This window comes from Suncus etruscus, chromosome 10, assembly GCF_024139225.1.
Source record: "Suncus etruscus isolate mSunEtr1 chromosome 10, mSunEtr1.pri.cur, whole genome shotgun sequence".
NCBI classification, from domain to species: domain Eukaryota; kingdom Metazoa; phylum Chordata; class Mammalia; order Eulipotyphla; family Soricidae; genus Suncus; species Suncus etruscus.
Window position 1 is genome coordinate 4675222 of NC_064857.1, and position 25537 is coordinate 4700758.

The 25537-nt window shown below is 40.2% G+C and overlaps 1 protein-coding gene across 1 annotated transcript in view; it reads left to right on the forward strand.

Annotated features, from left to right (window-relative positions):
- Window positions 1-25537, forward strand: part of CDH17 (cadherin 17) — a 96837-nt gene that overhangs the window by 35847 nt on the left and 35453 nt on the right. Inside the window, exons 3-5 of the mRNA XM_049782414.1 lie at window positions 14634-14732; window positions 21435-21569; window positions 23398-23536. Of these exons, the coding sequence (XP_049638371.1) occupies window positions 14634-14732; window positions 21435-21569; window positions 23398-23536 (373 nt within the window). The remainder of the gene's footprint in view (window positions 1-14633; window positions 14733-21434; window positions 21570-23397; window positions 23537-25537) is intronic.

A 25537-nucleotide genomic window follows, 5' to 3' on the forward strand; every position in this document is an offset into this window, starting at 1 on the left:
AAATTTCCTTCTCTTTACTATTAGCCCTGTGGAATTTCTATCTAGAGAATAAAAAGCTGCCTAAAGCAACTTGGAAATTTAGAGCCTTGCCCAACACACAGCCATATTCCAGCTGTCTTGGTGAAGGAAGGAGGTTGTTACTGATTGGCTGCCTCCATCCTCTCCTAATCCCAAATTTTCTCAAATAAAGATGAGATATTTAATGGAAACTTCTTGCCTTCAACATGAGGCTCTGTTGATCAGATTTAGCAATCAAAAATGATTGCCTGACATTTATTCCATATTGTGTATGGCTGTCCTGTTCATTTCTGAGAGCTAACTCTCCCAAAGAGTTGAGAAATATTGCCCAAGTGTATTTCTTATAAGGATGATGAAGAGAGAATTAGGAAGTGATCCAGAGTTTGGGAAAAGGTGCTGAATGGGTATGTAAACAAACAAACAAACAAACAAACAAAACAAAAAACCCACCTTCTTATTTTAGGTTATTTTTTAAATTCTGGGACTGTATTTCTTCCAGAAGGAAGAAGAATTTGGCATAAAATATCTAATCGATGAGAAAATTCTTGCTGATTGTGCAGTGAGGGCAGGTAGCTGGCAGTAGCAGCCAACTCAGCATTTGCAAATGTTCTCTATTTACCACCAGGCTTTCTGCTTTTGTAGTTCCAATGACCCATGAGCCTGCGGAGGGGCTTCTCAGGAGATACTTGTCTGACATTCATGTGTAGGGGCTTTGTTCTGTAACTGCCACACACTAATGCATGTCAGTTGTAATGAATGTCTCTATTCATTACAATTTTTATTGCAATATGGTGGGGACTGTTTCCGCCAACTCCTGACTGAAGGAATTGTCATTTTGTCACTTCCTGTCCTTCTCAGCTCTGGAGAGATGGCTTAATAATTCAGAAAGCCTTAATGACTCAGAGTAAGCACACACATTTTGAAATCTTTATTGCCCGAGTAGCCAAGTTAATGGGAAGGGACAGAGATTCATTGGCTTGATAGAACTTTGAACTATGCAATTGAGATGTCTTCTCCTTTCCTGATAGGTGAGCCAGTATTTTTCATATAGGAAAAGTACAAGATAGTCTATAAAATGCACATGACTAATAGAGTTTTTTTCTGCTTGCCTTCGCTGACATGATCAATGGGAAGGCTGACCACTTGCTGATGTGAGCAGAAAACTTGTATCAGCAGTTGACTGTTAGGTCCCAGAGTAAGATGTGTTCTTGTCTTGAACCACCTCTGGCAGCGCATAAATACTACACCCTGCTCTTTATCTTGCTTTCCAGAATCCTTAAAGTTGGAAAGATTCAGAAATAAATGGGAAGAAGAGTTCTTTAGAAAAATAAAGTTAAAAAGATATGTCTAGATGTTTATACGTTTTCAGTTAACAACAATTTTAAAGTAATGAGTCATCTGACTTCAGATATATTCAAGAAATAGAACACTATTTTCTTCAGATGATAGGAAGCTTGAACTAGGTTGTCCAGACTGCTGAATAGTTAGTTCCCTCTCTTTTGAGCTGCTTTGGATGCCATGGTTTCATGATAGCATAGCAGGAGACATGTAGTCACTAGGCAACAACAACAAAGGAGAGAGAAGGGCAAGGCTGACACATCCTCTTTTTTTTTTTCATTGAGGGGATGGTAGGCCATAATTGGTGATGTTCAGGAAGCTGTTCAGGGGCCCATAAGTAGTGCTAAAACTGGAACTGTGGTTGGAAGCATATGAGCCATGTGCCATAAGCCCTGAGAGCTTGTCACAACCTTAAGAGAAATTGCAAATCCCACAGTTCTCTTAATTCTCACTTTCTACCTTTATTTACCCCAAAGAGTTAGTTTTATTGAATCAAGACTCATGAACCGGGGCTGGAGTGGCAGCACAGTAGTAGGGCGCTTGCCTTGCATGTGGCTGACTCTGGACTAAAGGAGGTTTGATCCCCAGCATCCTATATAGTCCCCCAAGCCAGGCGTGATTTCTGAGCACAGGAACAGGAGTAACCCTGAGTGCCACTGGATGTGGCCCCCAAAAACAAAACAAAATGAAAAGTTTCAATGAGCCATACCATGATGTGTAAGAGTTTTTCCCCCATAACTTTTATACAAATTATTGTGGATAATTTCAATTATTTTTATAGCAAGACTGTTCTTGTTCTCCCTAAAGAGGTAGTACACAATCTGAATTTTTTCTGGTTCTTATTATCGTTGGATTTACCTATGCAACTTTAAAAACTACAAATGACCTGTATCAAACTTTTTTTTAAATTTAAATGTCGTGATTAAAGTTGTTCATGATTGAGTTCAGTCTTACAATGTAAGCCTCCCTTCACCCATGAATGTTTCCCACCACCAGTCCCTGGTTTCCTTCCCCCTCCTCCATGCATGCCTCAGGGGCAAGCATTTTGTTCCTCTCAGGGGCAAGCATTTTGTTCCTCTCTCACTTATTTTCCATTTTAGTCACTGTGGCTTGCATGATTACTAATGAAGTTACTGTCATAGTAGTCCCTTCTTGGCCCTAACAGTACTGCTACACTATTTGTGGCAAGCTTCCTACCATGCTCTGATGCTCCTGGCTCTCCTCTCTGTTGTATCTGGGTATTATTATTATTATACTACCATACTATCTTTTTTTCCTATATCCCATAAATGAGTGAGATTATGCTATGTGTATCCTTATCCCTCTGACTCATTTCAGTCAGCATAATAATCACCATCTATGTATAAGAAAATTGTATGACTTTATCTTTCCTAACAGCTGCATCGTATTCCATTGTATCCATGTACCACAGTTTCTTTAGCCACTCATCTGTTCTTGGGCACTTGGGGTATTTCCAAATTCTGGCTTTTGTAAACAGTACTATAATGAGCACAGGAGTGCAGAGGATATTTTGTGTTGTGTTTTTGTGTTCTGAAGGTCTATCCTTAGAAGTGGTATTTCTGTATCACATAGGAGATCCATTTCCAGTTTTATGAGAAATATCCATAATGTTTTCCAAAAATGCTGGACAAGTTGGCATTCTCACTCATAGTGAAAGAGAGTCCCTTATTCCCCGTATCATGGATGTGTCCAGCTCTCCTATGTTTATGTAGTTCTCACAGGCACTTTTGGGCAAGGTTAGTTCCAGTACCTGCAGCTATAGGTTTTGGATGGCAGCCAAGTTGAAAAGCAGGGACCAAGCTCTGTGCTTCGTTTGCTATGGATCTCCTACACTGACATGGTTTCCACAGGCATTCTGGATGGGGTTTGTTCCAGCACTTGTTCTTGTTCTTTGTGATGTGTGCCAGTCTTAGTGGCATGAAATGGTACCTCACTGTTGTTTTGATTTGCATCTCCTTGATGATTAGTAATGTGGAGCACTTTTTCATGTGTCTTTTGACTATCTGTATTTCTTTTTTGAGAAAATATCTGTTTTTATCTTCTCCCATTTTTTGGATGGGGTTGTATATTTTTTCTTGCTCAATTCTACTATTGCCTTGTATATCTTAGATAGTATCTTAGAAATCTTAGATATTTTAGTTATCTTAGAAACCTTTATCTGAGGGGTTTTTGGTGAATAGTTTCTCCTTTCTGTGAGTAGTCTTTGTGTCCTAGTCATAGTTTCTTTTGAGGTACAGAAATTTTTCAGTTTAATGTAGTCCCATTTGTTTATCTTTGCTCTCACTTTCTTGGCCAGTGGTGTTTCATCACTGAAGAAGACTTTAGTCTTGATGTTATGGAGTGCTCTGCCTACATATTTCTCTTTGCACCTTATGCTTTCTCTCTGGCCCCTAAATTTTCCTCTTAATACTGCTTTTGCTGTGTCCCTCAAGTTCGACAATTAGTATATCCATTCTCATTTGTTTCCAGGAATATTTTGATTTCCTCTTTGACTTTGTCTTTGACCCATTCGTTGTTCAGTAATCAGCTGTTCAAATTTCCTGGTGTTAAAGTTGTTTCTCCCTGTTTTTTTGTACTTCATTTCTATTTTCAGTGCATCATGGTCCGAGAGTATTGTTGATACAATTTCTGTCTCCTTGATTTTATGGAGGTATATTTTATGACCCAGCATGTGAACTATCTTGGAGAATGTCCCATACGCATTGGAGAAGAATGAAGAGTCAGCTTTCTGGGGATAGAAAACTCTATATATCACTAATATATATATATATATTATATATATACATTCTTTTCCATTTCTTTCTTCAAAACCAGTTTATTCTTGATGAGTTTTATCCTGGTTAATCTATCAAGAGGTGACAAAGAGATGTTGAAGATCCTAACAACTGTTGTGTTGCTATTGATGTCTTTCTTCAGATCTATTAGATATTGTTTTAAGTCTTTTTGCTGGCCCCTCAGGTGCATATATGTTTATGAATGTGATTTTTCCTCTTGTATATATCCCTTGATTATTAAGAAATGACCTTTCTGTCTCTAATAATTTGTTTTTGGTTTTGGGCCACACCTGATGATGCTCAGGAGTTATGCCTGGGCTATGTGCTCAGAAATTGTTCCTGGCTAGAGGGACCATATGGGATGCTGGGATCAAACCAGTTCCATCCTGGATCAGCCACGTGCAAGGCAAATGCCCTACCACTGTGCTATCACTCCAGTCCCTCTAATAACCCTTTTAAGTCTGAAGTCTATGTTGTCTGATTTTTGTGTGGCCACTTCAGTCTTTTTAAGGGAGTTGTTTTCTTTTTTTTTTTTTTTTTTTTTAATTTTTTTTATTTAAACACCTTGATTACATACATGATTGTGTTTGGGTTTCAGTCATAAAAGGAACACCACCCATCACCAGTGCAACATTCCCATCACCCAAGTCCCAAATCACCCTCCTCCCCACCCAACCCCCGCCTGTACCCTAAACAGGCTCTACATTTCCCTCATACATTCTCAATATTAGGACAGTTCAAAATGTAGTTATTTCTCTAACTAAACTCATCACTCTTTGTGGTGAGCTTCCTGAGGTGAGCTGGAACTTCCAGCTCTTTTCTCTTTTGTGTCTGAAAATTATTATTACAAGGGTGTCTTTCATTTTTCTTAAAACCCATAGATGAGTGAGACCATTCTGCGTTTTTCTCTCTCTCTCTGACTTATTTCACTCAGCATAATAGATTCCATGTACATCCATGTATAGGAAAATTTCATGACTTCATCTCTCCTGACAGCTGCATAATATTCCATTGTGTATATGTACCACAGTTTCTTTAGCCATTCGTCTGTTGAAGGGCATCTTGGTTGTTTCCAGAGTCTTGCTATGGTAAATAGAGCTGCAATGAATATAGGTGTAAGGAAGGGGTTTTTGTATTGTATTTTTGTGTTCCTAGGGTATATTCCTAGGAGTGGTATAGCTGGATCGTATGGGAGCTCGATTTCCAGTTTTTGGAGGAATCTCCATATCGCTTTCCATAAAGGTTGAACTAGACAGCATTCCCACCAGCAGTGGATAAGAGTTCCTTTCTCTCCACATCCCCGCCAACACTGTTTATTCTCATTCTTTGTGATGTGTGCCATTCTCTGGGGTGTGAGGTGGTATCTCATCGTTGTTTTGATTTGCATCTCCCTGATGATTAGTGATGTGGAACATTTTTTCATGTGTCTTTTGGCCATGCGTATTTCTTCTTTGTCAAAGTGTCTGTTCATTTCTTCTCCCCATTTTTTGATGGGGTTAGATGTTTTTTTTTTTGTAAAGTTCTGTCAGTGCCTTGTATATTTTGGAGATTAGCCCCTTATCTGATGGGTATTGGGTGAATAGTTTCTCCCACTCAGTGGGTGGCTCTTGTATCCTGGGCACTATTTCCTTTGAGGTGCAGAAGCTTCTCAGCTTAATATATTCCCATCTGTTAATCTCTGCTTTCACTTGCTTGGAGAGTGCAGTTTCCTCCTTGAAGATGCCTGTAATGTCCTGGAGTGTTTTGCCTATGTGCTGTTCTATATATCTTATGGTTTTGGGGCTGATATCGAGGTCTTTAATCCATTTGGATTTTACCTTTGTACATGATGTTAGCTGGGGGTCTAAGTTTAATTTTTTGCAAGTGGCTATCCAATTGTGCCAACACCACTTGTTGAAGAGGCTTTCCCTGCTCCATTTAGGATTTCCTGCTCCTTTATCAAAAATTAGATGGTTGTATCTCTGGGGAACATTTTCTGAGTATTCAAGCCTATTCCACAGATCTGAGGACCTATCCTTATTCCAATACCATGCTGTTTTGATAACTGTTGCTTTGTAGTACAGTTTAAAGTTGGGAAAAGTAATTCCTCCCATATTCTTTTTCCCAATGATTGCTTTAGCTATTCGAGGGTGTTTATTGTTCCAAATGAATTTCAAAAGTGTCTGATCCACTTCTTTGAAGAATGTCATGGGTATCTTTAGAGGGATGGCATTAAATCTGTATAATGCCTTGGGGAGTATTGACATTTTGATGATGTTAATCCTGCCAATCCATGAGCAGGGTATGTGTTTCCATTTCCGTGTGTCCTCTCTTATTTCTTGGAGCAGAGTTTTATAGTTTTCTTTGTATAGGTCCTTCACATATTTAGTCAAGTTGATTCCAAGATATTTGAGTTTGTGTGGTACTATTGTGAATGGGGTTGTTTTCTTAATGTCCATTTCTTCTTTATTACTGTTGGTGTATAGAAAGGCCATTGATTTTTGTGTGTTAATTTTGTAGCCTGCCACCTTGCTATATGAGTCTATTGTTTCTAGAAGCTTTTTGATAGAGTCTTTAGGGTTTTCTAAGTAGAGTATCATGTCATCTGCAAACAGTGAGAGCTTGACTTCTTCCTTTCCTATCTGGATTCCCTTGATATCCTTTTCTTGCCTAATCGCTATAGCAAGTACTTCCAGTGCTATGTTGAATAGGAGTGGTGAGAGAGGACAGCCTTGTCTTGTGCCAGAATTTAGAGGGAAGGCTTTCAGTTTTTCTCCATTGAGGATAATATTTGCCACTGGCTTGTGGTAGATGGCCTTCACTATATTGAGAAAGGTACCCTCCATTCCCATCTTCCTGAGAGTTTTGATCAAGAATGGGTGTTGGACCTTATCAAATGCTTTCTCTGCATCTATTGATATGATCATGTGGTTTTTATTTTTCTTGTTATTGATGTTGTGTATTATGTTGATAGATTTACGGATGTTAAACCAGCCTTGCATTCCTGGGATGAAACCTACTTGATCGTAGTGGATGATCTTCTTAATGAGGCATTGAATCCTATTTGCCAGGATTTTGTTGAGGATCTTTGCATCTGCATTCATCAGTGATATTGGTCTGTAATTTTCTTTTTTGGTAGCGTCTCTGTCTGGTTTAGGTATCAAGGTGATGTTGGCTTCATAAAAGCTATTTGGAAGTGTTTCTGTTTGTTCAATTTCATGAAAGAGTCTTGCCAAGATTGGCAGTAGTTCCTCTTGGAAAGTTTGATAGAATTCATTAGTGAATCCATCTGGACCTGGGCTTTTGTTTTTCGGCAGACATTTGATTACTGTTTTAATTTCATCAATGGTGATGGGGGTGTTTAGATATGCTACATCCTCTTCCTTCAACCGTGGAAGATTATGAGTCCAAGAATTTATCCATTTCTTCCAGGTTCTCATTTTTAGTGGCGTAGAGTTTTTCAAAGTAGTTTCTGATTACCCTTTGAATCTCTGTCATATCAGTAGTGATCTCTCCTTTTTCATTCCTGATACGAGTTATCAAGTTTCTCTCTCTCTCTTTCTTTGTTAGGTTTGCCAGTGGTCTATCAATCTTGTTTATTTTTTCAAAGAACCAACTTCTGCTTTCGTTGATCTTTCGGATTGTTTTTTGAGTTTCCACTTCGTTGATTTCTGCTCTCAGCTTTGTTATTTCCTTCTGTCTTCCTGTTCTTGGGTCCTTTTGTTGAGCATTTTCTAGTTCTATTAGCTGTGTCATTAAGCTACTCAGGTAAGCTCCTTCTTCCTTCCTGATGTGTGCTTGCAAAGCTATAAATTTTCCTCTCAGTACTGCTTTTGCTGTGTCCCATAAGTTCTGAGCGTTTGTGTCTTTATTGTCATTTGTTTCCAGGAACCTTTTTAATTCCTCCTTGATTTCATCTCGGACCCACTGGTTATTGAGCATGAGGCTGTTTAACTTCCAGGTGTTAAAGTGTTTCTTCTGAGTCCCTTTGGAGTTCACAAATAATTTCAGAGCCTTGTGGTCAGCGAAGGTAATCTGCAAAATTTCTATCCTCTTGATCTTATGGAGGTATGTTTTATGTGCCAGCATGTAGTCTATCCTGGAGAATGTCCCATGTACATTGGAGAAGAATGTGTATCCAGGTTTCTGGGGATGGAGTGTCCTATATATATCCACTAGGCCTCTTTCTTCCATTTCTCTCCTCAGGTCTAGTATATTCTTGTTGGGTTTCAGTCTGGTTGACCTGTCCAGTGTTGACAAAGCCGTGTTTAGGTCCCCCACAATTATTGTGTTGTTGTTGATATTATTTTTCAGATTTGTCAGCAGTTGTATTAAATATTTTGCTGGCCCCTCATTCGGTGCATATATGTTTAGGAGAGTGAATTCTTCCTGCTCTACGTACCCCTTGATTAATATAAAATGTCCATCTTTGTCCCTTACAACCTTCCTGAGTATAAAGTTTGCATTATCTGATATTAGTATGGCCACTCCAGCTTTTTTATGGGTGTTGTTTGCTTGGATAACTTTTCTCCAGCCTTTTATTTTGAGTCTATGTTTGTTCTGACTATTCAGGTGAGTTTCTTGTAGGCAGCAGAAGGTTGGATTGAGTTTTTTGATCCATTTAGCCACTCTGTGTCTCTTAACTGGTGCATTTAGTCCATTGACGTTGAGAGAAAGAATTGTCCTGGGATTTAACGCCATCTTTATTTCAAAATTTGGTGTGTTTTTTGGGTAGTCTTGTCTTAGATTAGGTCTTTCAGTTTTTCTCTTAAGTCTGGTTTTGTGTCTGTGAAGTTTCTGAGCTGTTTTTTGTCTGTGAAACCATGTATTCTTCCATCAAACCGGAAAGTGAGTTTTGCTGGGTATAGTATTCTGGGTGAAGCATTCATTTCATTCAGTCTTGTCACAATATCCCACCACTGCTTTCTGGCATTGAGCGTTTCTGGTGACAGGTCTGCTGTAAATCTCAGGGAAGCTTGCTTAAACATGATTTCCCCTTTTGATCTTGCTGTTTTCAGAATTCTGTCTCTATCTGTGGGATTTGTCATTGTGACTAGGATGTGTCTTGGGGTGGTTTTTCTGGGGTCTCTTTTGGTTGGTACTCTTCGGGCATGCAGGATTTGATCACATATATTCTTTAGCTCTGGAAGTTTCTCTTTAATGATGTTCTTGACCATTGATTCTTCCTGGAAATTTTCTTCCTGGGTCTCTGGGACTCCAATGATTCTTAAGTTGTTTCTGTTGATCTTATCATAGACTTCTATTTTCGTCTGTTCCCATTCTTTGACTAATTTTTCCATTGTCTGCTCATTTGCTTTAAGTTTTTTGTCCAATCTCTCCTGCTGTATGGAATTGTTATGTATCTCATCTTCCACAGCACCAAGTCTATTCTCAGCTTCTGATACCCTGTCCCAGAGCTTATCCATTTTGTCATTCACTTCGTTTACTGAGTTTTTCAGGCCTGTTAGTTGACATGTTATTTCAGTTTGGAGTTTTGTCATTTCTGCCTTCATATTTTCTTGGTTCTTATTAGTGTTCTGTTCAACTCGATCCATGGTTTCTTGGAGTCTGTTGAGCACCTTCCATATTGCTAATCTAAAGTCCTTATCTGAGAGGTTGATTAGTTGTTCAGTCATTATCTGGTCCTCAGAATTGTCATCTTCATTCTCTATGTCTGATGCTGGCCTGCGCTGTTTCCCCATTGTCACATTTGTATTGTGGGTTTTTCTACGTGTTGTAGTGGTATTCATTGTCTATATGATGTAGGCAGCACACTCCTCTGGCTCCTCCCTTTCTGGATGGGCTGACTTGCCTCTAAGGGAGGGGAGTCCTCCGTGGATGAAGCCTCACACTGGGTCAAATCTTAGGCCCGAGCATGTAACAGAGAAGACAGTCCAGAGAGAAATGTTTGCTTCTGTGATATAGCGCCGTTCTTAGTGTGATTTTTCCTTCAATGGAGTTCTTTCCTTAGAAAGAGTGCACGGCCGCGTAGCGAAGCGGAGCGGCCGTGCTCCTCTGAGCCTCTTTTTGCTCCACTCGCAAGAGTTTCACGCAAGAGGACAGTAGACAGACATAGACAGGTCACACTCACAGTCTTTCACAGCTGAGCCCCACTGGGCCGGTGTACTTTCGCGGATTTTCCCCGCCTGGTGTCACACACAGGGAGCCAGCTTTTGCAAAGGATAGCCGGTTTTTATGCTCTGAAGTCCCTCCCTGAAAATGGCGTCTGGGCGAGCGAGGTTTCTGGAGGCTCTTTTTGCCCCACTCGCAAGAGTTTCACGCAAGAGGACAGTAGACAGACATAGACAGGTCACACTCACAGTCTTTCACAGCTGAGCCCCACTGGGCCGGTGTACTTTCGCGGATTTTCCCCGCCTGGTGTCACACACAGGGAGCCAGCTTTTGCAAAGGATAGCCGGTTTTTATGCTCTGAAGTCCCTCCCTGAAAATGGCGTCTGGGCGAGCGAGGTTTCTGGAGGCTCTTTTTGCCCCACTCGCAAGAGTTTCACGCAAGAGGACAGTAGACAGACATAGACAGGTCACACTCACAGTCTTTCACAGCTGAGCCCCACTGGGCTGGTGTACTTTCGCGGATTTTCCCCGCCTGGTGTCACACACAGGGAGCCCGGGAGTTGTTTTCTTGAAGGATTGTTCTCCAACCATTGACTTTGAGTCTGTTTGCTCTGAATACTCAAATGTTTTTCTTGCATGCAGCAACATGTTGGATGCCACTCTGTGTCTCTTTTTTAAAATTTTTTTCTTTGTGTTTTGGGCCACACCCAGTGGTGCTCAGGGTTTACTCCTGGCTGTCTGCTCAGAAATAGCTCCTGGCAGGCACGGGGAATGTATGGCACACTGGGATTTGAACCAACAACCTTAGGTCCTGGATCGGCTGCTTGCAAGGCAAATGCTGCTGTGCTATCTCTCCGGGCCCCACTCTGTGTCTCTTAAATGGTGCATTTAGTCCATTAGCATTGAGAGAGAATATTATCATGGGATTTTGTGCTATATTTTTGTAAAAGTTTTGTGTGTTTGTGAGACCTGTCTACCTTAAGGTTGTTATTTTAAGGTTGGCTTTGAGTCTGTAAAGTTCCTGAACTGTTGTTTTTCTGTGAAGTGGTGTATCCTTCCTTCAAACCTGAATGAAAGTCTTAATGAGTCAAGTATTTTTGTTGAGTATTTATTTCATTGAGTATTTTCACTATATCCCACCACTCTCTTAGGGCCTGGAGAGTTGCTTGTGATAAATCTGCTGTAAATCTTAAGGCAGCTTCTTTGTATGTAATATCCCTCTTTTATATTGCTGCTTTCAGTATTCTATCCCTATCTGAGGTTTTCATCATTATGACTAGGATATACTTTGGGGTGCTTTTATTTGGGACTCTTTCAGCTGGTACTATTCTGGCATCCAGGATGTGGCTGCAAGCACTCTGGAAACTTCTCCTTAATTATGTCTTTGACTGTTGCTTCTTCATTGCGGTTTTCTTCCTGCCTCTCTGGGACCCCATTGATTCTTATGCTGTTTGTTGAACTTATCCCTAAGGTCTATTATTGTCTGTTCACCTATTTTAAGATTTATTTCCATCTTCTGGTCATTTGTTTTAAGCCATTTTCTTCTGTTATATGATGTGTAATGTCGCTCATCTTCTATCTCACTGATTCTGTCCTCTGCAGCTATTAGCTCTGCTGGTGAGGCTTTCCAGTGAGTTTTTCACCTCACCAAACAGGTTTTTCAGACCTATTATTTCTGTTTGAAATTTTCTTATTTCTACTCTCATTTCTTCTTGAGCCTTTTTTGCTGTTCGTTTTGCTGGTTCTGTGGTTTCTTTGAGTTCTTTGGACATCACCCACATTTCCGTCTAAAGGCCTTTCAGCGAGGTTATATAGGTGCCTGACATTGGTGGAGTCATTGGAACTCCCACTTCAGTCACTATATTTGATGGAGTTCCGCCCTATCTTCTCACTGTGATCTTTGAAGTGTATGGTGTTTTTAAAAAATTATTATTATTATTTTATTTTTTATGGTGTTAGTGCTTGCCTAGGAGCAATGTGAGGCTGAGAAGCAAATAGGCCTACCTGCAGCCTCCCTGTCCTGGTTGGCTGTCTCACAGTCATGTTGCCATGGGCCCTTCTGTCCGGCTTAGCCCTATCTTACTCCTCAGGGCTAATGTCTGTGTTCCTACTTGCTGCTCAGAGTTTGGCTTTAGGAGTCAGTAGGTCAGCACTCCTCCTAGCAATGGCAGCTCTGTCTCCTGGCCCAACTCCAATATTAGTAGCCTAGTTGTACCACTACTGGTATGCCTTAATGGCACCCTCAAATGGCAGTCTGCCTTCTCATCCTTCCCTTAGCTCTGCTTTGGTAACCATAGCTCAGCCATGCTGATGGGTCTTTGCCACTTTTCACAATTCCACAATCCTGCTTTGCCTCAGAATCAATTCAGGACAACACGCACGCTGTCTCTAGGAACACGCCGGATACAGTCATTGCTTCCAACTTAGCCTCTGTTCTCTAAGGCTGATGTGCTGCCATTTTTCCCCAGTGATCTTCCTCAGTGCTTGATAATCGAATAAGTTTTCTGCCTTTGCTCCTTTTCCCAGTGTCTGGTGCTGTTGCTTGGCTCAGGGCTTTGGGAAATCTTATACTCATTTAGCTCCAGCACAAATGGCTCTATAGGCCTCTTCAGGGTCCTCTGTGCTGCTACCCTACTGCTGCTACTGTCTCTCTGCCATTTTCCCTGAGTATATAATGTACCATACTACTAATTTAACCAGTCCACCTCATTTTCACCACAAGAAGATTACCTGAGGAATCATTTTGGAAGGAGGGGAGAAAGGAGAAGGGTAGTGAATACCTGGTGCCAGAGAGACCCCCTCTGTGTCTAAATTTGTGGTTGTTTATCTCTCTCTTCATGCCACAGTTCTGCCTCACATTTTCATTTAGAGGTACAGTTCTGGTTAAAGATGAAAGCTTGGCAAGGCTGCCCTTTTTTTGAATGCTTCTCTGAATTGAATAGTCTCTTCATATTGCCTTTTCTGTCAGCTTTGGCCATTTTTTGTTTTGCGTGTTGGAGGCTAACTGAGGAGGATAGTTTCAGGAGTTCTGATTTCAATCCTGCTTTCTTCTGTTATCTAGCAAATCACTTAATCTTTCTGCATTACTTTCATCTCCTGTAAAAAATGCTGTTAAGCAACAATATTTAGTTCTATAGGCTTTTTGTCATAATTAACTGTGTTTAGGATAGAGCTTTGCATATGAAAATTTAGTAAGTACAAGCTCTTCTTACTGCTCAGTTTCCATCCTAGATTGGATAGCTAAAAGGTTGCTTAAGTGTCTTTGGATTTTAGAATGGACTTGGATTTACTATTTAAAGTTAAAATAAAAATTCCCTTTTATTTCTTTCTAACATGTGTAGAAATTTCTTATCAAATGTTAGAAAGTCAGGCTTTATTTATTTAACCTTTTTTAGTTGTTGAGCCACACCCTACAGTGCTCAGGGACAACTCCTGGCTCTGTACTTAAGGATCACTCCTGACAGTACTTCGAGGACCAGGAATCAAAAATATGCTTCTTGCATATCTTTTGCACACATAAGCTCTCATTGTTATCTCTCTTGCCCAAGCTTTTCTTAAAGCTTCAGTTTAGGAACTAGAGAGTTCAGGATCCTTGCACAGAGTAGACCTGCGTTTGATTCCTGGTATCCTAAATTCCACAAGGAGTGATCCAGTCAGGAATAAACCCTGACTGCAGCCCCTAAACCAAAAGTGAATAAAACAATGATTTCCCCTTTAAAAATGTTATGGTTTAAATATTTATATAAATTTGACTAAATTTTGTAAAACACATAGTAAAACACATTTACAGTTAGTTTATTTTCTTATAGATACATTTGTTCTTCAAGTGGCTCTGATGAATGTATGTATACACTTATAGTAGTGGAGGAAGATGAAAAGTTGGTGGGAAATGTAGAATTTAGAAGACAAAGTGGAAATATGGGGAAGTCAGCTACGTTAACCACTTATGGTTTATACTTCAATAAATAGTTTGATTTGCAAAGCTTTATTTTGGGGGGAGGGTTATTTAGGAGGGGCACATCTGGCAGTGCTCAAGGGTTACTCCTGGCTTTGTACTCAGGAGTTTACTTCTGGTGATGTTTGGGGATCATATGAGATGACAGGGAACAAAGTGGGTCGGCCATGCACCATTTCTTCAACCCTTACTGAGTCTCATTTGTAACCTGGGAAATAAGAGCCTCCCTGTAGGAGACTGCTTAAATGGTTAAATGAGAAAAGCAATGCAAGACTATTAGTAAGCCATCTTGACATAGGAGAGCCTCAACTAAAAGTAGACCCCTTTGTACCTGTTTTAATTAAATTTCACATTGTTTTAAGTTAAGATTCTTTTTTTTTAACATATCAGTCCTAGAAGTCTTAACATCAAGTGACACACATACATTTGCACTGGATGGTGATGCTAATTTTCACTCTTTTTTTTCTTTTCAACAGACAACTGGATATGGTCAAATTGGAAAATTTAGTGGTCCTCTGAAACCAATGACATTTCAAATCTCCGAAGGCCAAGAAGCAAATCAAATCATATTCCAGGTAATGACAGCATCATGATTCTCCAGGCACTCACAATGGATTCTCATTCCTTTATCTATTGTATAGGAGGATATAAAACAAAGACATGATATCAATAAAAATATCAGAAACTATGGGTGTCCTTACCATTGTAAATATTACTTACCTAACAACTTACTGGGACTTATTCAGTTGAGTATGGCTTACATCCCAGTATACACAGTATTCTGTCTATGGGGTCCTCCATTCCTTACACTAGGAGGGAACCAGTCTCTTGTTTCTTATGTTATAATATCTGACCACAGGTCTTTCTATTCTAGGAATTTTCCATTTAAGCTATCCAAGGAAGATTCTCTGGAGAGTTGCTGAGATATGCTCTCTGTCTGATCAAACACTTCCTCAATGCCTTCTCTGAGCCCACCGTTGGGTTCTCACCACTGGGTCTCCAAGGCATGCTAGAATACAGTTGTCTCATTTTGTTATGTATCTGTTCAAAGTCCTGGGTGGAAGATTGGTATTTAGCAAGAGACTTCCATGATAAAGGACTAAAATCAGTTTAGAAATGTTAGGGGGATGGTCAAAGACCTCAGGTTCAAATGTGGTGTAAAGGGGTGGTGGTATATCTATATATACACACTGAAGAGTCAACAAGAAAAGTAGGAGTTCCAAACCTTAACAGAAAAATTAAAAAATGTCTCTTTCAAAATGGCAGGTTGGGGTTGGGAGTAGAATGGATGGCAAGGAAACTGGAACATGGGTGAAGGGAAGTTGGCTCTCTTGGTGGGACTGGTGATGGGACATTGTAGGCCTAAAACTTAGCTATGAAATAACATAACTGTAATTTAAACTGTATTATAAATTAAAATTAAGATTCAGTATCTGTTTAAATAAAATGAAATGTAATGGGGATGAAGGAAAGCACAACATTTCATTTACCGGCAATCCTTAAGATGCTCATTAGGTCAGTGTGGTGGAGGATGCTTTGATGAAATTCTGGGGGTGCCCATGATCCCTTCTACAACAAACATGAGGCAGAGGACTTAAAGGAGTGTTTCTCAACTCCTTCCTGGGTCAGATGCTTCCCATTAGCTGCTAAGAGTTTGGTGTTTGAACTCCAGAGGAGGTAGGTACTGAAAGCTGAAAGGTGCTGTATCTCTCATTTGGCCCTGGAACAAGGCAGAGGTTTTAGTATGAGCTGACAAATATTATGGGGTAGGTGTGGGAAAAGAAGTTATGATTTATCAGTCTTAAGTCATCATTAAAAGAATAGCAAGTGCTTTGGACACTGGACAGGAATTCCTTGATGAGGAAACGAGAGACTGTTCCTGCATAGGCACTTTGACAGGGCTTGTGCTGAGGAAGGCCAAGGGGTCTGGTTCAGGACTGGCATAACGCCAGGGTGACGGGGGGAGCAGAGCTCCAGAGAAAAAGGGTGGGGGAGAGAAGTTTTCAGAGACAGGAGGGCCCTGCCTCCTAGGATTCTTAGGTTTTTCTCTCAAAAGCAACAGGTCTGCATCAAATTTTAAATTAGGAAAGATTTATTTGGCTACTCGCTGGAGATAAAAAGCAAAGAGAAGCAAGATTAAGATTAAGAATTATCTTAATTATTAAGATAATTATTAATTATTAAGAATTAAGCAAGATTAAGAATATCTGGGGCCCGGAGATATAGCACAGCGGTGTTTGCCTTGCAAGCAGCCGATCCAGGACCTAAGGTGGTTGGTTCGAATCCCGGTGTCCTATATGGTCCCCCGTGCCTGCCAGGAGCTATTTCTAAGCAGACAGCCAGGAGTAACCCCTGAGCACTGCCGGGTGTGCCCCCCCCCCAAAAAAAAAGAATATCTAAAAGATACCACATCTAGTTCTTTCTTACACATGCCATGAAACAGCCAGTTTAGGTTTTCATACATTTAAAAAGACTTTATTGAACTAATTTAAGTAACATGGGTTTCAAGTGCACTTCATAATAAATCAATATTTGTATGCACTTCGCTCAGTTCTCCACTTTGAGTCCAATTGCATATGTCACTATCCAGTTGTCCCCTTTAACCTAAATCACCGACTCTCTCTTTGCCTTTTCTTTCAGTAATCACTCATTTGGTCTCTTATAGTTTGATTCTTTCCATTTGTGTATTTCTGTTCATGACTGGGTTAGACACACATACATTTCCCTTTTAAACAAGGTTTGAAGTGCCCACTATGTAGAAGGAGCTGGGCTGACTGGGGATATGGAGTGATCCTGATCCCTCCCTGTGCTCAGTAAACTCACAAAATAGTAAAAAGGAAAAACTACAAACAAGAAAACAGATATGGTCTGGAGAGATAATAGGTAGGACACTTAGCTTGCATGCAGCCAAGGCTGGTTTAATCCTTAGCACTCCAATAGTCTCCTGAGCCCTGTGAGGTGTGTTGCCTAAACACAGAGCCAGAAGTGAGCCCTAAATACCACCAGAGGTTACCCCCCTTCCCCAAATAAAAAAGACATGCAATAAAAGTAGAGTATGTGCTAGCAGATATCTGATCCCTGCACTCCAATCTCAGATGGTTCCCCCATAGACTACCACAGGAGAAAAGATCAGGCCTTTTTGAGCCAGTCTTTGACTGAGCTCCACAGAAGCTGAATGGGACTTACCATCAACTGTGACACCATCTTCCATGGAACATAAGGACTACTTTGTTAAATGTACACTTCCTCTAATGTTCTGAGGGCCTGCTTTAATTTGTATCTTGGAATGTATAATTTACAAAGTAGATAAAAACCATTTTCATTATCCACTGCTATTCTTAATTTTACACATTTTCTCACACTTTGTTTCCTCTGCATTCCATGACACTGGAATTAGAACCTTTTATTGCATGTCTTTTTTATTTGGGGAAGGGGGGTAACCTCTGGTGGTATTTAGGGCTCACTTCTGGCTCTGTGTTTAGGCAACACACCTCACAGGGCTCAGGAGACTATTGGAGTGCTAAGGATTAAACCAGCCTTGGCTGCATGCAAGCTAAGTGTCCTACCTATTATCTCTCCAGACCATATCTGTTTTCTTGTTTGTAGTTTTTCCTTTTTACTATTTTGTGAGTTTACTGAGCACAGGGAGGGATCAGGATCACTCCATATCCCCAGTCAGCCCAGCTCCTTCTACATAGTGGGCACTTCAAACCTGGACTCTACTATTTCCTGCTGAACTATTAAAAATAGTCGTCCAAGATTGCCCCCAACTCTTCAATTTTACCCCTTCCAGTCCATGCTTGCAATCTTGGACGACTATTTTTAATAGTTCAGCAGGAAAGAGTCCAGGTTTAAGGAAATAGAGGGAGGGTGGGAGGTAAGAGGCAACAGCAGGAAGGCACACTTACTAGAATTGATTTCCTATAAGTTGGGGTGATAATAGAAGTTTTTATATAATTCTTAAGTCTCTCTCTTGCCTTACTGGATAACTAGTGATGTGGTGTGTGTGTGTGTGTGTGTGTTTATATAAAAGAGAGAGGAAGAAAGGAAGAGAGAAAAAACTTTTTATTTGGTTTTTGGGCCACACCCAGTGACGCTCAGGAGTTATTATTCCTGGTATGCACCTGGCTTAGGGGACCATATGGCCTGGGTCAGCAGCGTGCACTGTGCTATTGCTCCAGATCCTAGAAAAACCTTTTTTTTTTCTTCCCTGAAAATGGTTTATTTCGTTTTATTTATTTATTTATTTATTTATTTATTTATTTATTTATTTATTTATTTAGGCACACCCATTGACACTCAGGGGTTACTCCTGGCTCTATGCTCAGAAATCACTCCTGGCTTGGGGGGGACCATATGGGATGCTGTGGGATTGAACCACAGCCTGTCCTAGACTAGGACTTACTTGCAAGGCTGACACCTTACCTCTAGTACCACTACTCTGGCCCCTGAAAATGTTTTATTTAAATTTGTTTATATTTTTATTTTTTTTCTTTTATTTAAACACCATGCCACGATTACAAAGCTGTTTACAATTGAGTTTCAGTCTTACAATGCATACTGCCTGCCCTTCAGCCAGGAACACTTCACATCACCAAAGTCACCAGTTCCCCTCCCTCCTACTCTCTGAGTAAATTTGTGGACAGGTTACCTTAGATGTTGATGTACAGAAGGCAGTGATCATGCAGTCTGGAGATAAACATGAGTTTTCCTTAGAAAGGTGTAAATATGATCTGAAAACCCATCTATAGAATGAGATCTCAGTTTTCCAGAGGCAAAATAAGTAATGTATGAAGATATCTTGAAATGAGAAAAGCAATAATAAAGAAGTGAAAATTTGCATACATGAAAGTATGACACTTGGCTTTAGCACATGGGACAAGGGGAATAGGGCAGAAAGTGATGGCCCTGGTTCATTTCAACTCCAAACAAATTTTAAAAGTCAGAATTTGGATATAGTATTACTGAATTTCATACTTTATCATTGTAAATGAAAGTCCAACTTTAATGTTATATACCAGTTCCTGACTTAAGAATATTGTCAACAATTAAAGTCATATAACATAAACAATACATGGCTACATATATTATATATAAATATTGCATTAGCTCTCTTATAATCTGTTCTTAAACACTCACCTTGTTTCCAGAGTCTTACTACTATGAATAGCGCAAATCTGTTCTCTGAATAGTTTTTAGATTTTAGGCATGTAGTTTGGTCAGACTAGTGTCCCCTTAGAAAATTGTAGAGGAGTGGTGAGTTAGGGTCATAGTCAAAGTAGTGATTCTGGGTCATGGATGCAACATGTGTGGCTTTGACAGGGTGGACTCTTGGTCTACCCACTCCTCCCTTGTTAGCTTTCAGCTGTGTGCCTGGTGTACCTATAAATTTGTTGTTGTTGATTTTCAATCACACCCGGTGTTGCAGGCGTCTTGTGTCTCAGCATTCTCTAGTGGGGACAAAATCCTTCACAAAAGGAAAGTGGGCACATGAACAGACGAATATGAAATATGAAATAATGAAACCACACACAGAGTATGTGGGGTCAACACATCTTCTGGCAGGAGTGCAACAAGTTTAATCTTTAGGCAAGAGGATTTATAGGGGTGAAACCAGCCATAGGTATAGAGAAGAATAATTACAATCACAAAGCAAAGTTTAACAGTAAACATACTTAAACTATAGGTGTGGCTGTAAGAATTCTAAATCACAAAGGAGGTTACAACTCAAGGCAGTTCTTAGCAAGTTTACTTCAAATGCAAAATCAGGGATTATTAGGAAGTAGAAAATATCTAGGAACTTGGTCTTCTCTGAGCCTGGGCTCTCCTGTTTTTTTTTATTTTTTATTTATTTTTATTTTTTTTATTTTTTGTTTTTTGAGTCACACCCGGCAGCACTCAGGGGCCACTCCTGGCTCTATGCTCAGAAATCGCTCCTGGCAAGCTCAGGGGACCATATGGGATGCCGGGATTTGAACCACCGACCATCTGCATGCAAGGCAAACGCTTTCCCTCCATGCTATCTCTCCGGACCCTAGCGCTATTGTTTTAAGAGGTCAATTAAAGGAAGAAGCCAAATCCCTTAAAATGTGTTTCCTTATTTCTAAAGGAGAGTCAATAGCCCAGAATCTGCATTCACCCTTGATACCCAGAGACTGCAGCTACAAGGACATATTTGAAAAAGAAAAAAACATTGGTTTTATAAAGGGGGTTCTCTTAGTAATCTTTGGTGCTGGAATTTCTGAGCCAAATTATTTGATAGAGGCCACAATTATGCCTGATTTACAAAGGAGAGATAGCCAAATAATAACCAAAAATGTAATACCAAGCATCTCTTCAGAAATTCCTCAACCATCCACACAGGGGAAAAGCATCCACAGCGAACCTTTTGTGGGGTTATTTCAGTTCTCCCCACCAGGAAAATTTGAGGATACATCTGGTGGGCTGAGCTCCCCCTAAAAATTTATGTATGCTGTGGCAACCCAGCAGCGCTCAGGGGTTCCTCCTGGCTCCACGCTCAGAAATCTATGCTCAGAAATTGCTCCTGGCAGGCTTGGGGGACCATATGGGATGCCGGGATTCGAACCACCGTCCTTCTGCATGCAAGGCAAACGTTTACCTTCATGCTATCTCTCCGGCCCTGATGTACCTATAACTTTTTATGGCTTGGTGTACATCTCTTTTGAGAAAAGAGCTACTCTATGGAGCTGGCCTGGTGACTGTGTTTGTGGGCCTGGTTCTTGTCAGAATTTTGGGAAGAACTAAATATGTTTTTAGCATAAAACTAAAGCTTCCCTTTTCAGTCTTAGAATCCAGGAAATATCATTTGACTAGCTACAATTTGAACTTTTAGCATTGTTTTGAATTTTATCATAAATTTTTGCAAGATATTTTGAACTTTAAATATTAAGTCTAATATGATAGACTTTTAAAGGTATCTCTTTAAAGTTGACTTTATTTATTTATTTATTTGTTTGTTTGTTTGTTTTTTGGTTTTTCGGCCACACCCGGTGATGCTCAGGGGTTACTCCTGACTATGCGCTCAGAAATTGCTCCTGGCTTGGGGGACCATATGGGACGTGGGGGGATTGAATTGTGGTCGGTCCTAGGCTAGCGCGTGTGCAAGGCAGACGCCTTACCACTTGATTATTTTAATGGTATCCCTTTAAAGTTGATTATTTCTTATTAAGTAACCAGACAAATAAAAACATTAACTGGAGTTAGTGACTTCCTCAAATTCCACATGGATTTTCATATGATTTCTTTTCTTTTTACAGTTTAAGGCCAATCATCCTGCTGTGGATTTCAAAGTAACTGGGGATACAGATGGAATATTTCAGATTCAATCAGATGGACTTCTGTACTGCACTAAACCCCTGGACAGAGAAACAAGAGCTGTACACATACTACAGGTGAATTGATTTCCTGACATTAATTCAATGCTTACAAATCTTGTGTCTTTTTTCCTCATAGCATAAAGAGGGATCTGGCAATAATGCCCTTTCCTTGGACTCTTCGGAAGCCATTACTCACTCAAATATGGGTACTAGGCACCTGGATCAAAACCAATTCAGAACTTCTTTAATATTGCACTAGTATTTGCCTGACTGTTGTATGGACTCTTGATTCAAATGGAAGTCAGCTCAGGGATGGAAACAATATCTCTAGCAAGGAACAGAAGTGCCCCGAACAAACCAAAACCAACCAACCAACGAAAACACCTGCAAGTTAACTAAGGAAACCCCATTATTATCTTTTTTCCCCCTTAATTTTCATGACCCTGATCTGAATATTCAGAAATGGTAGACAGCTAGTTGTGGGTACAAAAGAGATCAAAATGAAAGCTTTCTGAATGATATTTTATGTAACCTGTAGAAGTGGACACTAGAAGATGACCGTTAACTAGCTAATCTGAGAATACATGATACTTCTATTTGAAGGATCAATATATCCTTATTTAACTGACTCCAACTATTTCAAGAGAATGATGTTCATGGGTCAGAATGATACTTCAGTGGATAGGGCGCTTGCCTTGCACGCGAATGACTTGGGCTTTATTCTTGGCACCACATAAGCTCCCCCAAGTACCTACAGGAGTTTCCCTGGATGCACAGCTAGAAGTAAGCCTTAAGCACAGCTGAGTGTAGCCCCTGTTACTCCACCCTGGATTTACGTGTAGCAGCGACCTGAGACCCACCCATTTTGGGGAGGGGTCTTGGGAACCAGATAATAGGTGTGACCTTACCTGCAAAGCCTGGCCCATTCCTGGGAGGGGTCTTGGAATAGGTAGATAAACCCGGAAGCCAGGGGATGAAGGGTCTTTTTGGCTTTTGGCCCTGCTGGGCGCTCTGAGGGAGATGGCTGAAAGAGGATAAGACGCAGGGCAAGCCTAGAATGGCTGTATGCTTGAAAGGTTATGAGTAGGCCACACACATGTGGTGGCTAGGGCATGAATAAAGTTAATGCTTCCTGAAGCCTGCCTGTGAGTGAGTCTTGATTACGCCGATCACCTGGGCTTGGGACCCGCCAGCTGGATGGGGGATGAAGCCACGTGGCTGGGGCCTAAGCACAAAGGCCTCCATCCATCGCCATCCAGCACCATCCTTAATTATGTAATACAACAGCCCCCACCAAAATAAAATACTGATGTTCAGTGTCAAGGATTCCTTACTGTTGAGAAAAATCTCCAAAAAGATTTACTTTTGTTTTTTGCACCACAATTGGCAGTTCTTAGGGGTTATTTCTGTGCTCAGGAATCACTTCTGTCTGGCTTGTAGAACATGGAATGCCAGGATCAAACCAGTGTGTAAGGCACACACCTTCTCTGATATGCTACCACTCCAGCCCCAAATAAACTCAGTTTAACTCCTCATATTTCTTTGATAGTATCTATAATTGACCGAGTATCAAAATGGACTTTAATGGGTGACTTTTTTTTTGGTTTTGGGGCCACACCCGGTGACACTCAGGGGTTACTCCTGTCTATGAACTCAGAAATTGCTCCTGGCTTGCGGGACCATATGGGACGCCAGGGGATCAAACTGTTGTCCATCCTAGGCTAGCATATGCAAGGCAGACACCTTATGCCTTGCGCCACCTCTCCAGCCCCTTATGGGTGACTTTTATGTATGAGCTGGTAATTGGACTTATTAGGACTTAAATATATTTCATGTGATGTTCGGATGTTAATGCAAAGCCCAACTTATAAAAGTGTTTTTTTTCCTTTTCTTTCATTATCAGGTCTCAGCTGTTAATGATCAAGGAGTTACAGTTGAGGGTCCAGTCGCCATCACCATAGAAGTGAAAGACATCAATGACAACAGGCCTCAGTTTCTTCAGTCACAGTATGAAGGCACAGTAAGACAGAATTCTCGTCCAGGTAATAGAGAGGAGCCTGGAAATATTTATGAAAAGATGTAAGGATATGTGGTGGAAGAGGAATAATTTCACAGCTAGAAACTGCAACTATATCACGCATTAAGCACTTCCCACATCGTTCAAATTTCAATGGGATTTTTTCTTTTAATTCTATCATCCCATTACTCTAGAGCATGGTTTCTTAAACCTTGGAACTATTAACTTTTTGAACTTATCATTCACTCCTGACTTCCACTGGCATAAAAATGCTGTAAAAAAAAAATCTTCCTACAAGCTGTAATAACAAAAATGTCATCAGACATTGCCAAATAGTCCCATTTGAGGAGATCATCAACTGAGAACCACTTTTCTAGGATAAGCTATGGAACATCTCAGAGCTCTAGACTACCCCAAGAATGTTCTAGAAAAGTGACTTCCTTCTCCCATTTCCTCCTAAGGAACTATATTCTCATGATTGTCAATGGCTCTGAATTCTTTGTATTCTCTTACTTCCAACTCCCAAATCTGATTTATCCCTTCACCATACTTCTACCTTTCATTTTCACAAAAGTCCCTTTGGCATAGTGTTGCCTTGATTGCTGCTAACTTTACTAATGACTTAGGGAAGATGAAGGAGCATAATGTTACATACAATGAATAAAATAAACATGAATATTATACTTTCGCTTGCTCAGACTCTGCTACTCCATCGACTCATTGTAATGCTTCCCTTTGTGAACATTAATTTTCTTGTTACTCTATCTTTACCCACTTTCAGTAACTCAGGGAAATTTACATTATGCTTTATTAATTGGACAATTTCATTATTAGACAATTTCCTGATTCTGACGTTGTTAATACACTCATGAACTATAACAAAAATCTTCCAGAATCTTCTTTACTTCCTACCAGTAGTCTCTTCTAGCACAGTGGTTTATTTTTATTACTGAGAATTTGCTTGTTTATATTCCTTGCTCATTTCTTTTTTCTATAGAATGCTTCTTTTTTATCCTCTTAGTGCGTATTGTTTTTCTTTTTTAAGACATAGCAGTGATGCAATTTCAAATGACCCGAGAAGAATTGTCTAATGTACATATTTGAATAGCAATTTATTTACCTTCTATAATCACAAAAATGAATACATGTGCGAGAAGGTTGCATTGATGAAGAGAGAGTACTCTTTATGACTAAAACTCAACCTCAAGCATGTTTGTAATCATGGTGCTTAAAAAAAGATATTATTAGAAAAAATAATATATGTGTGAAGCAAAATTTATAATAATGAAGACAAGGGACATAAAATCACTTAAACAAAACTTCTGAAATAGAATGTTTTTAAAAATAGTATGGTTTTAAGTTCATAATATTAACTTGATATAAGAAGAATTCCTTCATTCCCTCAATCTAAATAAGATTTCTTTTCTCATTTTTTTTTTTTTTGGTTCTTGGGCCATACCCGGTGATGTGCAGAGGTTACTCCTGGCTATGTGCTCAGAAATAGCCCCTGGCTTGGAAGAGCATGTGGGATGCAAGGGGATCAACTGCAGTCCATCCTAGGTTAGCCACGTGTAAGGCAAATGCCCTACCACTTGTGCCACCGCTCTGGTCCCTTAAAATATTGCTTTTTGGTTTTTGGGTCACACCCTGCAGCGCTCAGGGGTTACTCCTGGCTCTATGCTCCTGGCAGGCTCAAGGGACCATTGCCTCTAAGGCAAACGCCCGACCACTGTGCTATCTCTTTGCCCCCCCCCCCTTTTTTCCCTTAGTATATATATATATTTTTGTTTGTTTGTTTTTTGGGCCACACTCGGCAGTGCTCAGGGGTTACTCCCAGCTATCTGCTCAGAAATAGCTCCTGGCAGGCAACAAAGACCATATGGGACGCCGGGATTTGAACTAAGCACCTTAGGTCCTGGATCGGCTGTTTGCAAGGCAAACACCACTGTGCTATCTCTCCGGCCCCTAAAATAATTTCTTAACAAAAGCTTCCAGGTCTTACATTTATCCCTTTACCAATAGATTA